Below are 14,019 nucleotides of genomic sequence, written 5' to 3'. Positions count from 1 at the left end.
CAGAAAGCGAAATAAAAAAACAACAAACGTTATGATGTGTTTATATAATAATAACAGATGTCTATTGTTTACGTGCTATTGCAAAATGTGTGTTTAAAATGCAGAAATATTCGTGTGTGTGTGTGTGTGTTTTGGGTATAGGCGTCGGCGTGCGTGTGTTCGTGTGCACGTACAGACCCAAGTAAACTGAAGGCAAGTGATATTTTTCTTTATTCAAGTACTTACATAGAAATAACAAAACAATTGCATTACAACAAACTGAAGTGCCAAGTAAACAGGGGAGCACATCTCCCCATCACAAGGATATAGTAAAATTCATTTCAATATTCAGCTCATCATAAAATTACCTTATTATAAGGTAATAAAAACATGAAATAGGCTAAAGACATCCACAACATTTTAAACAAGACCCCTTGTTTTCTTTTTTTTTAAAAACAAAAAAAAACAGAACAGTTATCCCAGTGTGTGTTTTCAATTGTCTATCTTGAATTGTTGTTGGGTTTATCCCATTTCACCCAATGTGATTTATTTTCATGCATAATAAAGAAATGAGCACCACCCTTTGTTTGAGGGTAGCATTTCCGTGCACATGCAAACATGAGGATATACTGTAATGAAAAGAAAACACAACACAACAGAAAACAGTGAGTATCGACTCCATCTGAACACCATAGTGTCACCGCTGAAGACCACAAAATCCCTGAAGCCACCCTGTAGTCCATAAGATGACATGAGTAGCCTATAATATCTACACATTATTGAAATCTCTTCAAACATGAGGGTTTAAAAAAAAAAAAGATCTTGTAATTATTTATTGTCACAAAAGAGCCCTGCCCAAGGCCAACGTCACAGAGACTAAATCAAACAGTTTAACACAAACATCAGCACAGGGCTGCCTTCAACTGCAAGCTGACTGAGGTCACATTTATGATTTGTTTCTCCTGTGGAGTTCTCATCTCATATTGTTTTTGATCATCCAACCCTGCAACCCAGTTTGGCACAAAGATGGCTGCTGATGTTGGCTCAGATCCAATGTGGAGCAGAGAACGAGGATGAAGCAAATTCCAATTTCAGAGCGTTCAGCCGCCCACTTTTGGACAATAAAACATAAAAAAAAAAAAACATTAAATAAATTATACTTGGAGAAGCATTTATAAGAGGGGGATGTTTCCGAGTTTGTATAAAAAGTCATTGACATATATCTATAGCATTCACACACTACACAGAAGGATTATTGTTCAGCAGAACATGGTGCAGCCTGTATTGTTGTTCAACCACCAAACTATATTGAAGGAGTGGGATGCAGGGGATCATATACATTTTACAAAATGTATCCGTCCATTACAAAAGTGTCACAAAACAAAAGTGACAAGCACAGTGAGAGGATATGACTGATGAAATATTGAGTTCTAATTACATGGCTTCATTTAGACATGGAAATAGTTTGGTGTGTTCTCCGCCTCACTCTGCATCGTCCCTCAACAGGAAGCAAACATAAACAGTTTTCTCTCAGAGGAGGCCACATTCTATATATTATAATTAAAACCGTCCATTCTAACCAGCAACGTGTCAAATCAAGAGCATCACTTTTGGTCAAATACATTCAAAATAATTCAGAGTCTATAATGGACTGTGTCTAACATCAAATTATTCTAGATAAACATTTTGTATTTCCTATCACGTCATATACTATATATATTCTTTTGTGCTGACTCAATGAGGCTGTCTGCTACATGATGTTTGCCATTACTCATAGCAATATTTAACCTGGGAAACTGAAATATAATGTTTGAATATTGGTTATTATCGAGCTAATCATCTGGGATCAGGCTTGAGGAAGGCTGTGTCATGTAATGTGTAAGAAGTTACATTTTCAGTTTGTTCAGTTGTGTAGTCACATGCCTTTTAGTGAGATAAGAGAAGTTGTATTTGTTGATGACCATCCATGTAATAAACCTTTTTTTTTTTTTAATGGCACAAAACTATTGATTTACAGTTTGATGTTACAGGGTGTGTGGGTTTTTAAACTATCTGAAAAAGTGCAAGGAGGTCTGTTCATTTAACCACATGGACGAGTTGAGAAAAGAATCTCTGAGGCCAAATTAATTGGAAAATAAGTGGACACTTGCCAGGAAGCTCAGCAGTGAAAACTGGTTGTTAGAGGAAAGGCAAAGCGTGGCCGTGGAAGCTTGTTTCTGTGTGCACTGTGTTCTCTGTGGCACTGCTTTCCTGAACCTTTCTTTTGGCCTTTGCATTTGTCAGTCGATATTCTCTTTAAGTCTGATTGCCGTGTCCACTGACACAATATGTACAATGTGTTTGTGTAAATTCTCTGCCTCGCATACAGCACACACTCCTTAATATTCAGAGAGCTCAGCCAATTACCAAAAAAAACCTCGGTCAAAGTAGAAGATGAAATTTATCTTGTATTTGAGTGATAAAATCAGAAGCTATCTTCGCACTTAAACAAGGTTGTTACACCTCAAAATGAGGCCATTATGCAGTCTTAGTCATGAAAACCCTTCCTGCTTCACAGAGATTTGTTAAAACAAATATATTTATAAAAAAAAAATGGGAATATAGGTTTAATGAAATGTGATCTTTGTTGTGACACTTTTAAGTTCCCATAGAAGCTAATGGGGTAGATGAGCCTGCACAAAATATTTAATTGAATGAAATAAGAGTAATTTCCTTCTATCAGGACAAAGATCATTAAGGAATGTGAAAAACATATTGGCATAGCTCTGTAAGGGTTTTGTAGAAGAAAGCGTCCAATCATTTAGTCTCCTGTCTATCCGACAACCAGTGTTTTCTCTGCAATGGGGAAGATGTGTTAATTGAAGTAACTGATTGCGACTATAATGGAGATAAACAAAATGTAAGAAATCTTGCTGTTTATTCAGAGAACACATTAGTGCTTCCTTTAACCAGTTACCACTTTAAAATGTACAAATGGTGCAAATGCTATTATTCTTTTTTCTTTTATGGAAGATAATACACCATATTTGGCACCATTACAGTGCTCCAAAAATGTTTGCAATGACCTAGGACAACAAAATATTCTGTATTATAACTACATTACTAAAAGCTTTAAGACACATTCCGCACAAGCATCCAGTCAATTGAAAGTTCTTGTTTATGCAGACATTTGTATTTACATAGTGTGCATGAAGGCATGCACATATATGCACAATTTAATACTGAATTATGGTGCATTTGACATTTGAGTACAAAAGTGTAACTTCTACTGTAGCTACCTGCATACATGTTTGTATAATGTACAAAAACAACAAGTCCTTAGTTTACAACTCAGTCTCAGTCACTCTGTTATTAGAAAAGATGTAAACATGGATTTGGACATTTAAAATTTTCCCTTACCATATGCTGTTCATCGTTTGGTAACTTAAACCAAATAGTTTAGTCCTTTTACACTGTGTATCCGTCATTCATCTTTGCTTTCATATACTGCTGGTTTGCAACCCAGTGTCATGTATTTACTGTAAGTAGTTCAGTATGTGTAACTGTGCTCTTAGTTAATTTTATTTACGGGTTGGTGGCATATGTCACGAATATATTGCATATAATTGCAGAACTCAAGAAAAATGAAAAATGAACAGTATTGGTGAGCTTTTAAAAAGAAATCAGAAATTATATCTGGTAACATCACATAAAGCCACCATATAAAAAGGCAACAAAAATACACAGTGTCTCTCAGTGACTATAAATAAATAAGTATTGGCAAAGGCATTGATTGCTGCAGGCATGTTTGTTTTATAAGTACAGGTAACAGGACAAGACATCGGTTTGCTTTGTGTAACCCTTTCAATCATTTTCTAGACCAAATTAATCTAAATCTGACATACGCTGTTTGAATCTGATCTTTCCTTTAACTCAACATGTGTGCTAAGCTGATATCACTGCTATGTTTGGCAAATGTCAGGCACAATAATAAGAACAAGGTTGGCTGTATCACCACAACACATTTGGCACATTCTTTTGAGAAAACAACATTCAAATAGAAAATAAAAAAACACGACACCTCAACAAAAACAACAAAAAGACATCCAAGTGCCACTAATAAGGTATCCATGACAGTACACAAATATAACCAATTGCACTTTAAACAGCCTAATAAAATTAATGCATACATCCCAGACAACTTACCCTTTAACTAAACTCAATTGTAATTGTGTCTGTTTTTGACTCCTATGATGGATTCTGGCTTCCTTCCAATTTAGAAATTCTCAGTAAAATTTACAAAAGTGTATCCACCCCGAAAACCTATAGGATGACCTTGTGGACAGAATATGCCAAGGTGCCCTTCTTTGTGCTGGCACTGTGTTACAGTAGCTGAGGCTCTGAGTTACTTGAAAGAGAAGGGCGTAGCAGCCTTTCCCCTCTTACTTAAACTAAAGGCATCCATCTGTAAATAGAAGGAACTGAAAAGAGCAAGGGACGTAAAAGAGAGGAAAAGAGTCACCTATTTATCTCATAGTGGACGTGATCCCTTCTTCCTTAGTCTCTTTATGAGGCATGGAGAGGGTCCAGTCCAAGCGCATGTAGTGACGGTCATGACGTTCCCACTGTTGGCCCCCCACAGGAGCTGGGTGGCGAGCTGTGGCTCCCAGCCGCCCCGCTGCTCTTGTCAGCTGGCTTCTTGTCCTTCTGTTTCAGGTGAACCTTTGCGTGTCTCTTTCGCTCGTCGCTTCTGGCAAACTTGCGTCCACAGAACTCACAGGAGAAGGGTTTCTCGCCTGTGTGTGTGCGGATGTGTGTGGTCAGGTGGTCACTCCGACTAAAGGAGCGCATGCATATCCTGCACTGGAAGGGTTTGTGACCTGTGTGGATGCGAAGGTGACGCGTGAGCTCGTCTGAGCGGGAGAAGCGTCTGTCACAGTTCTCCGCCGGACAGGCGTGCGGCCGTTCGTGGACGGGGGTTTTGCTGGGACGGTTGGGGTACTTCCGTGGCCGGATGGGTTTGAGGGTGAGAGTCTGTGGCGGTGGGTGGTGCTGAGATGGGTGCTGCTGCCCGCCGATGAAACCTGGGTGAATCTGCTGTTTGTCTTTGAAAGCCCTGATGGTCTCCAAAGGTGTGATGGGTGGAGGGTTGACTCTAATGGGGTCCATGGTCTGGAAGGGCTTGTGCTCCATCACTCCAACCTCCCCCTGATGGTGGAAAAGGTTGTAGTCGGGGATCATGGAGAAAAGGCTGCCATCCATGGAGGCTTTGGATGTGGAGTGATAGTCATTGCCAGGGTAGCCTAGAGCCGTGCTGGTGGCAGGGCTGTGGTGGAAGGAGACCTGGTCCTGGTACAGGTCACTGCAGGTGGAATAGGCAGGCATTGGCGGACCATAAACCTGCTCCATATCTGACGTCTGTCCCATGCTGGCTGCAGAGGAGGATGTCTGCGTTGTTACCGTGCCGGGTGATGGAGAAACGCCCAGGATCCCCGCGCTGACAAGACTGATGATATTGTTATCAGAGCACCAGCCAGAGCCACCAATGCCACCTGACGGAGGAGTGTCAAAGGCAAACTTCCCCAGATAAGTGACAGTCTGCCCGCTGCGGTTGGACTGGAAGCTGGATCCATACTGAATCTCAGCAGATGTTTTCTCGCTTCCCATGCCCAGATCCATGATATTATCTGGATAAACGCAAATAAAAAACAGATATCATGAACAAATCATCCACATGGTTGCACAAACACAAATATGAAATGCAATCAGTTGGGAAGAAAAGCCTGCAAAAGTCATAATGTGGCACAAGTTGTGGAAAACAAAGTCTGGAAAATTCACTTTGTCAAGCGATATGAACTTGAAGTGGCAGTCCTCGGTTTGTCCGATAATTCAGCTTTTCTGCATATCTTTGTAATAGTGCGCCAAAAAAAGATAAAAAACAAAAATAAGTCCACTACAGTTCACGAAGAAATGTGAGCGATGTCAGACCTGCAAGTTAAGTGAGTGACTGCTGCATGTGAGACAGTGGTGTCTCTCTCTCTCTCAGATCCCACAAGCTCTCATAAATCAAGACCTAAACACCCCCTTTGATCCAGTCATTGTGTCCCTCAGGAGGACAGCCAAACTGAATGGCAAGATCTGATTTCTTTACAGCAGGGAGGATTATAAGGCAGACGCCACATCCATCACGCTCAAGGATTCAAAACACATTTGCAGCATAGAACATCTGCACATAACGGGGGTAAAAATCTTAAGTGTTTCCAATCCAATCTCTGCATTAGTGAGCTTAACAACATTTTCACAAATTTCCTTGATATTTTAATTGTACAGAACCGTGCACTTCACACTCACACACATTTAAAAGATGCCATAAAAAACATCACATGCAGATGTGCTTAATGGGGATACATTTGTGTGCTGATCGTGCTCCGAGGGCTTAATGTGAGACATTTGAGCAGAATTCTTTCTTAAACAGAAGTTAAAGTAGACCTCTCTTTTAATTTGCAGGAAATCATACCAGAGGTGCTTAAATATTCCAGTAATTACAGCATGCTGGAATTTGGCTAAGGGCAAATAATGAAACAACAAAAGCTAAATTATGTATATTGCACAATAGCATTGTGACACACAAGGTATATAGGAACAATGACACTTGTGGCACGTTTTTTTATTGGCGAAGAATGACATTTAGAAAGCAAGCCTGAGTTGATATTAATGCATTTTACTCTAAATCTATAGTTTCCTGCAGGTAAATTGATCGGTGGGACATTGAACTGAATGAGGGGCATCACATAAAGTCATCACTCTTTTTGTGTAGGTCAGTGTTGAAGAGCAAAGCACACACCTGCTCCACCTGTAAAATTACAGCATGGTACTTTAAAATGTATTATTGTTATTTGCCCAAAAATAGCATACATGCAAAAATTACAAATATAAAAAATGTTAAGTTTATAATTTGAATTTCATCAAGATCAGACATAATTAAAACAGCAACGCACGCACACCTGTACTGCAACACCTTTTTTTCTACTCAGCTTCATTTCATTTCTTTAAATATCTTCTCTCAGAGGTCACATAAAATACATTTTGTTGCCGTGTTTATAGAGAAATGTCTGTTGTCACATATATGTTGCTTATATTTAATTCACGTATTTACTAAATTAAGTATACTATTTATAACGCGCACTCCTTGGGTAAATAAGGGGAACATATTTCGGGTAAAATTCAAACTGAGATATAGTTTTAGTTTGTGAACAAAAAACGTAAACATAAAAACCTGATTAATGAACAAAGTTTGACAAGGGAAAAGTAAATTGCGGTCACTGTATATGGACACCAGGTAAAGATTTAGTATATTTTCGTGCAGCATTGACCCATCACCTCAGAAGGTGAGTCTGTACAATTAGTGGTTGATTTATTGCCAACACTGAGCAGAACCAACAAGTCATCTTTATGTAGGCGTCTGAATTAATCAGAAATATACGTTAATCTGGATTTAGCAATAAATCGATCAATATCTCCGGCCTCGCAATTTACTGAGTATAAAATGGTTCGTCTCAGCATGTGTCATATAGGGAAAAGCAGCCACGCACGCCTACTAATATCCAATCTGTGATATGTTTCTAGAGTTGTGAATGAAAGTCATTGTCTAAAGAAGTTGACCCATCTTTGCGGGTTTATGTTATATTAATAAATCACTGGCATTCGTAGTTAGACCACAATAATTGGACACATTTTCTCATGACCTACAGTTTCAGTTTCAATCAGGAGCCGATTGCGTTTTAAGTGGACTTTGCGTAAAACAGCCTTTTTTTCCTCAGCCGTTCACAAGACATTTCCTCAAACACGCCTCAGCTCTGGGGAATATAAAGTCAAAATATGGTAGATTTGCTTAGATATAATATCTTGGCCGATGGTTTAAAAAAAAGTTTTTTTATATGAGTACAGTTGCCTTTTTCACGTTGCGTTTGAAATCCTGACATGTCGGCTACGGACAAGTACGAAATAAACAAATACAATAAATCACATGGCTGACCTGAAAGTCAGTCATTTGGAAGCTGTATGTAATTCATAGTGACCAGTGTTAGCCTACACCTGACCCCGAAACAAAGTATTCTGTACGACAGTGTGCCTTTGTGCGCTACAGCCAGAGCGCAAACAGGTGCTCCGAGCCTCAAGACAACTGTTGCCTTTCGCGCACAACGCAGTTTGTACCACTTTAATCAAAACACACACGTAAAAAAAATTAAAAAGTAGATGAAAATCTTACCTGTGTTCATCTGTGAATAGTGGTTAATAGATTCCGTACTGGTGAAGATATTCATAGACGTCGGGATGTCCTCTTCTGGGTAGAGACTGTCAGGGATCGTGTTTATTAAACTGCTCATCGTAAGAGGGAGCTTCTCCGCTAGTTTCCCTGTCATAGCAATTATATTCAGTCCGACATTTATAAAAAGGACAACGCGCAGGTATCCAAGTAGTTACACAAAAAACAGCGTGTGTTCTCAAAGTGGAAAACACAGGTGTGGACCAGGAGTGTCAAAAAAAAAAGAGGAGAGAGGAGCAGGGATGGATCCTGTTGCTGTAGCTTATCCAAGTATCCCGCGGAGGACGAGCAGCGCCGGTTATCTCCTCCTGTGTGATCACAGGCTACTGTTGTTATTAATCTGATCACTGTGGAAGCTGATGGGCTGCTTGTGGGGGAATTTGAAGTCTGTGAATCAATGGAGGAGGTGGTGGTGTTGGTTGCACAAGAGCAGCTCTACTTGCTCTATTGGAGCTGGATAGGGGACTCCAGTCTGCTTGTATTAAATAGGGGGATGGAACATTTGCGTGACGTAGATGACCATATATGGACAGAGCGCCAAGCGCCCAGGCTCTCCGCGCGTCAGTCGGTGGAAACTACAGTGGAGGCACAAGGCTCCGATAGATAGATAGATACAAAGTTGACTAAATCTACATGGCACCTCCAGCTGCGTCCTTCTTCAGGATGAGCCGGTTCTCCTCTGTTCCTGTCCTCGTGGAAAACATTACAGTGATTCAACAGCGTGTTATCTTTATTATTATCAGGCATTATGGTGTCCATTGTGGACCATCAGGCACACTGGGAGCTTTTTACGCAGCTGTGTGTGAGTGAGAGAGAAAGAGAGTGTGTTGTGGCTGTAGGGGGCTGCCACTCGTAAAACACACTACTTTATGTCATGAGTTAGGCCTGAGTGCCGTTTATTCATATTCTACCAATACTGACGAAATACTGGACTATGTTCTTTCATGAATTTTCGATTAGATTTTTCTTTTCGATTACTTTTCGTCCAAATGAACTCAGACAGAAGAAGCCCGACTGTGGATAGTCGAAGAGCTTTTCATTTTGCAAACGCTTTGTGCTGTCCTGCATTGCTGAACACTGGTTCAAACCGCTTTTTCATGCAGCAACACTCACAAAGACAGTAATTGACGGAGTTAATCGCTTGTAAATATTGCAGGCGCATTGTAAATCCACAGACTTGCTTTGACTTGGAGCCCAAGTGACCGCCTAAGTGGAAACTCCAAAAAAGGCAGTGTCCGGCCACGCCCCTTCATGTCTGTATTTGGACATGCGAGTTCCGGGTGAAGTAGAAGTGGAAAAGTGATCGGAAGCCACAGACGTTCAAAGAGATGTCAGTGGACAAGGCAACGCGTCATGGCTCGCTTTTCACCAATATGGCAACTTGTGAAAAAACAAACATAAAGTGGTTGCCTTATGGTATTTTAAAAATATTCCTTTTGTGATTTGGTTGGTTAGACAATAAGCTAAGAATTACTGAAAGCCTTTGGGGTCATTCAGTTCACTTCATAAAACGATCACATCACAGTCATTACTTACAGTTACACTTCTTTATAATAGTGCAGTGAGGGTTTGCTTAGTTTTCTGCTGAAACTGGAACAAAAAAACACACAGAAAAAAAATTCACAGAAAAAATTGAATGAAATGTCAGTGCCAGAATATTCAGACCTGAGAAATTAATAGTACCTCAATGAACCAGAAGTGTAAACAGAGTGTGTGGGAGAATTAGTCTGAATCATGCTCCGTGTTTAGGGGGCTTACACAAACAGAGCAGATCTTGTGTGTCTCATTACCACAGGCGAGTCCTCCATCCATGTGTATGTCTGTGTGTGTTTTCTGAGTAGCAGTCATACCAGGGGGCAGCACAGGCTCCTCTCGGGGTGTCTTGTTCACCGTCTTGTGCCTTGAATCAACAAAATAGACAACAATGATCCTGGTGGACGTAATTCAAACTTTAACACTATTGTGTCCGTCCAAAGATACATTTTCTATGTTGACTTAATCATCTGCCTCATACTGACTCACTCAGACCACTTTGGTTCACTTTTTGCACATAAGTCCAGGTCAAAGGCACCATCAATTAATATATCGATTTGTTTTGTGTTTGAGCTCTTCGCATAGTTAAAGAAGGAATATTAAAATGTTAAATAGTGAGATACCTTCTGAATTGACTTTAACAAAAACCACATCTCTGGAGAGTGAATGTATCAACATGTGAATTCAGTCCATATTTGTATTCCACTGCATAATTAAACAATGTATTAGATATACTTGGTTTGGTCTAAATAACAGTATAATGTAATGCAGAACAATGCCATGACCTATGGCCTCATGAATGACACAGTTTAAACATAACGATTATTATAAGCGTATAAAAGGCCGTATTTATAGCAGGGTTATTGCGTCATATTGAGTTATATTGTCTGTTGTTCCTGTCATTTTGTCCAGCCCATGAAGTTGCACAGGTTGATCAATGTAGTGGAAGAACCATGGAAAAAGCTGCGTCGACTGTCGTGTTTATGAATGCAAACAAATGAGAGAATCTCCTAAGGTCAGTGTGGGGATTTACTGTGTGTACTATTGTGTCTCCTCAGGGAAGCGTTAGTGTGGCTCTGCGGTTTGAAGGTTGGCCAGCCCAGCTGGAACACCTACCTGTTGCAGGTTTATTTCCTCCACCGTGAGCCGGGTCACACGGGGCAGGCCTGCAATGTTTGTCGACGGCTTGCCGCGTTAGATCTCTTTGACTGCAGCGTCCAGGCTCCTTTGCATACGGGGATTCCATGGAAGGCGGCACATCATTTTAAAGCACAGTGGAAAACTGCCCTGGCACTGTGGATATATAGTCAAATTAGTTTTGTTTTTTCCAGGCTTCATGGGGAAGACTACAACGGCTGTTCCTTGCTGTTGGTTAGAGATCTGGAAAGATATAATGTTCCCAGTTATACCAACAGTAACTGAACATACTATATTTAGCATTACTGTTGAAAGCAAATACCTTTAATGTTTTTATGATCGAGTTTAATGTAATATTGACAGCGTGACTTGAGAAATATCTTCTATTTATTAGGTTTACCAATAAGGTTTAATCAGCTGGCAATGATGATGAAGTAAATAATCCCCAAAAGTCTTTATATCTTCAACTGCTTTTTTCATTTCAGATGACCAGCATAACATTTTGAAGTCATAATGTTGAGAATCTCTGATCTAAATGAAGTTAAAGTAAGACTAACATGCTTTTCACATGACAAAAATGCTTGACTAAAAAAGTGTAATGGTTATACATTTCTGAGGAGCACATAATGAAAATGTGAAGACGCTTTCTATTGCATTTCATCATCACATCATCGCTAATGGTACATTTCCTCAGTTTCCTATCAAGTCCAGTATTTTGCAATAGCTTAAATTGAACATCATCAAAGCTTCTAACCAATCATTGCCATCTGTCTGGTTATGTGCAGAGTTTTCTTTTTCACAGCTAAAAGGAGAAAGTGCATCTTTTTGCTAAAGTATCTGCTTCGACACAAGGCCAACGCAGACATACTTTAGCAAAAAGCTGCACTTTAAAATGCTGCGTTCCTTGTTGGTGTAAATGTTGGCGGAGATAAGCGTTTAAAGGTTCAGTTTGTGACATCTAGCAGTGACGTTACAGATTGCAACCAAATGAAACTATGGTGGCTGACACAAACACGCAATTGGCCCTATCTTGAGCAAGTGTTTGGTTTGTCCTTTCAGAGCTACTGTAGAAACACGGTGGACTCCGTGAAGAGGACCCGCTCTGTAGAAAGAAACGGCTCATTCTAAGCTAACAAAAACACTATTCTTATTTTCAGGTGATTGTACACTACAGAAAACATACATATTAATTTGGTATTCCATTTCTGCCAATAGAAACACATGTGCAAAGTGGTCAGCAGAGCACACAGCTGATATGCTTTGGACAGATGTCGCACTCGAGCACATTTTGCCACTGCTCTCAACAAGTGATAAACGACAGGAAGTCTCCAGTGAAATAAATATTCTTCTTCAGCAGCAGCGAGAAAAGAAGAATGGAGACTCCATGCATTTTAGATCATGTAGTGCCGGTTAGGCAATTGAATTGATTATACAAATTCCTTTTAATTAATATAAGTTTGAATAAATTAAAAAAATATTAAATGCCTTTCCCATATTATCAGGGGATGTGAACGGTTGCTTTTTTTCCCAGAGAAGCCAATATACTGTGCACCATTGAACTACAGCTGTCAGTTTTTCTTAATCAGAATATTTCAACTCTCCTGACATTTGGAGTAAAAATAAACACATTCAAGGAGGCTGAGTGGCAAACCCAGCTGTTTTGGCAGGATATCTCTGAGATATAAAGAAGAAAAAAAAAATGCACAGTGTATTTGGAAGTACACATCTTGGCATTTCAATGGTGTACTGATGGATTCAAGTAGGTGGTTTTTGGAAGAATGCTCTCCCACTTGGCATGCCTCACAATGAGTGTGGAATTATACTACACTTGCCAATTGTTAAAAATGTGATTTCATAAGTCAAATAAGATGAGTAAATCAAGGTCAAGAGCGATATTCCAGCTGACGGATACTTAACATTTTTTCAAAAGCAATGGACTGTCTGACTAACTGTGGGCCTATGTGCATTGTTTTGGTTGTTCTGCTTGTGGATGCGGCTGCTTTGACTGCTAAGTCGGGGAAGCAAACAAAGCAGATGCAGGACAATTTGATCAATGATCTCCCAGAGTTCATTGGGAGGGCACATAGAGGTTTACCAAGGCTGGCTTAACCACCAAAGGAACAAAAACCTCCATTACCTACTCCTGCCTAGCCCACTGATGAGACACCAAATTAGGGTCAATGAAACCACCAACTAAAGATTGATCATCAGAACATCAAAGTCCCTCATGTAAATCCAGCCTTTTCCAGACATCTGGGGTATTGATACAAACCCCTCCCAGAGGAGAGTTGCTGGTTAGAAACCAATATTCCTCATGGGGGGTTCTCTGACCCACCCTCTACAAAGACTCGTGAAGTCTGAAAAGTATCTAAGTATCTCCTCGTGAACGGGTTGAAAAGTTTATCCACACCATCCTCTACAGACCGGCCAGGTAGGCCTCTTATGCAACGGTACAAAGTTCAAAACGGGTTCATTGTCCCAAAGTTACATTCAAGGACGCTTCAACATGTGTTAGAGCAGCTTTTACTTTGAAAAACAAAAATCGATCAAGGACTTGAAAGCACCTCGATGTTTCCAATTGGGGAGAGAGTGGTCAATGGAAATATGATAAACAATGACACAAACAGCAAGTTCCCCGCACCCAACACACCACAGGCCCCACAAGCCCCTCCCTCCTGCCCTGTCACTGTGGAGTATTTTGGTTCAAGTTCCACTGCAGCATCCGGCTGTGTTGCGGTCTCGGTTTCACCTCCCACTTCCTTTTTTTGGCCCTGACGTGTTTCCGCGCCTGAATTAGAATAAACTCTTTCCACAACGAGTTGTGATATCAGGCCGTCTTCCTCTTCTTGCCGACAGTGTTTGGAAACTAATAAGAAATCCCCAGTGAGGTCAAAATCTATCCCCCAAATCCTTTACTCCAGACCACATGACAGAGATACAGGGCAACATCAAAACCTAACAGCTGGTGTAACACAAAGAGGAAATCTCTTTCCAACTCAACGATAAGATAGTGGCAAAGCGGGGCTGACCTGTTGCAAGCTTTGAAGAAATGATGCTGTTCAACT

At 40.3% G+C, this 14,019-nt stretch overlaps 1 protein-coding gene across 1 annotated transcript; it reads right to left on the bottom strand.

Moving 5' to 3' along the window:
- Nucleotides 1-4,569: 4,569 nt before the first annotated feature.
- egr3 (early growth response 3) lies at nt 4,570-8,420 on the bottom strand (the record flags this gene model as incomplete). Its single annotated transcript, XM_079160823.1, has 2 exons — nt 8,228-8,420; nt 4,570-5,645 (listed from the first exon to the last, which is right to left on the bottom strand). The coding sequence occupies exons 1-2, from the start codon at nt 8,379-8,381 to the stop codon at nt 4,570-4,572; spliced, it is 1,230 nt and encodes a 409-aa protein (XP_079016949.1). The 5' UTR covers nt 8,382-8,420.
- Between the last annotated feature and the right edge of the window lie 5,599 nt (nt 8,421-14,019).

The sequence above is a fragment of the Pholis gunnellus genome (genome assembly GCF_910591455.1).
Source record: "Pholis gunnellus genome assembly, chromosome: 6".
NCBI lineage: Eukaryota > Metazoa > Chordata > Actinopteri > Perciformes > Pholidae > Pholis > Pholis gunnellus.
Note: the sequence above shows the minus strand (reverse complement) of the source record. Positions and strands in the feature narration are given on the sequence as shown.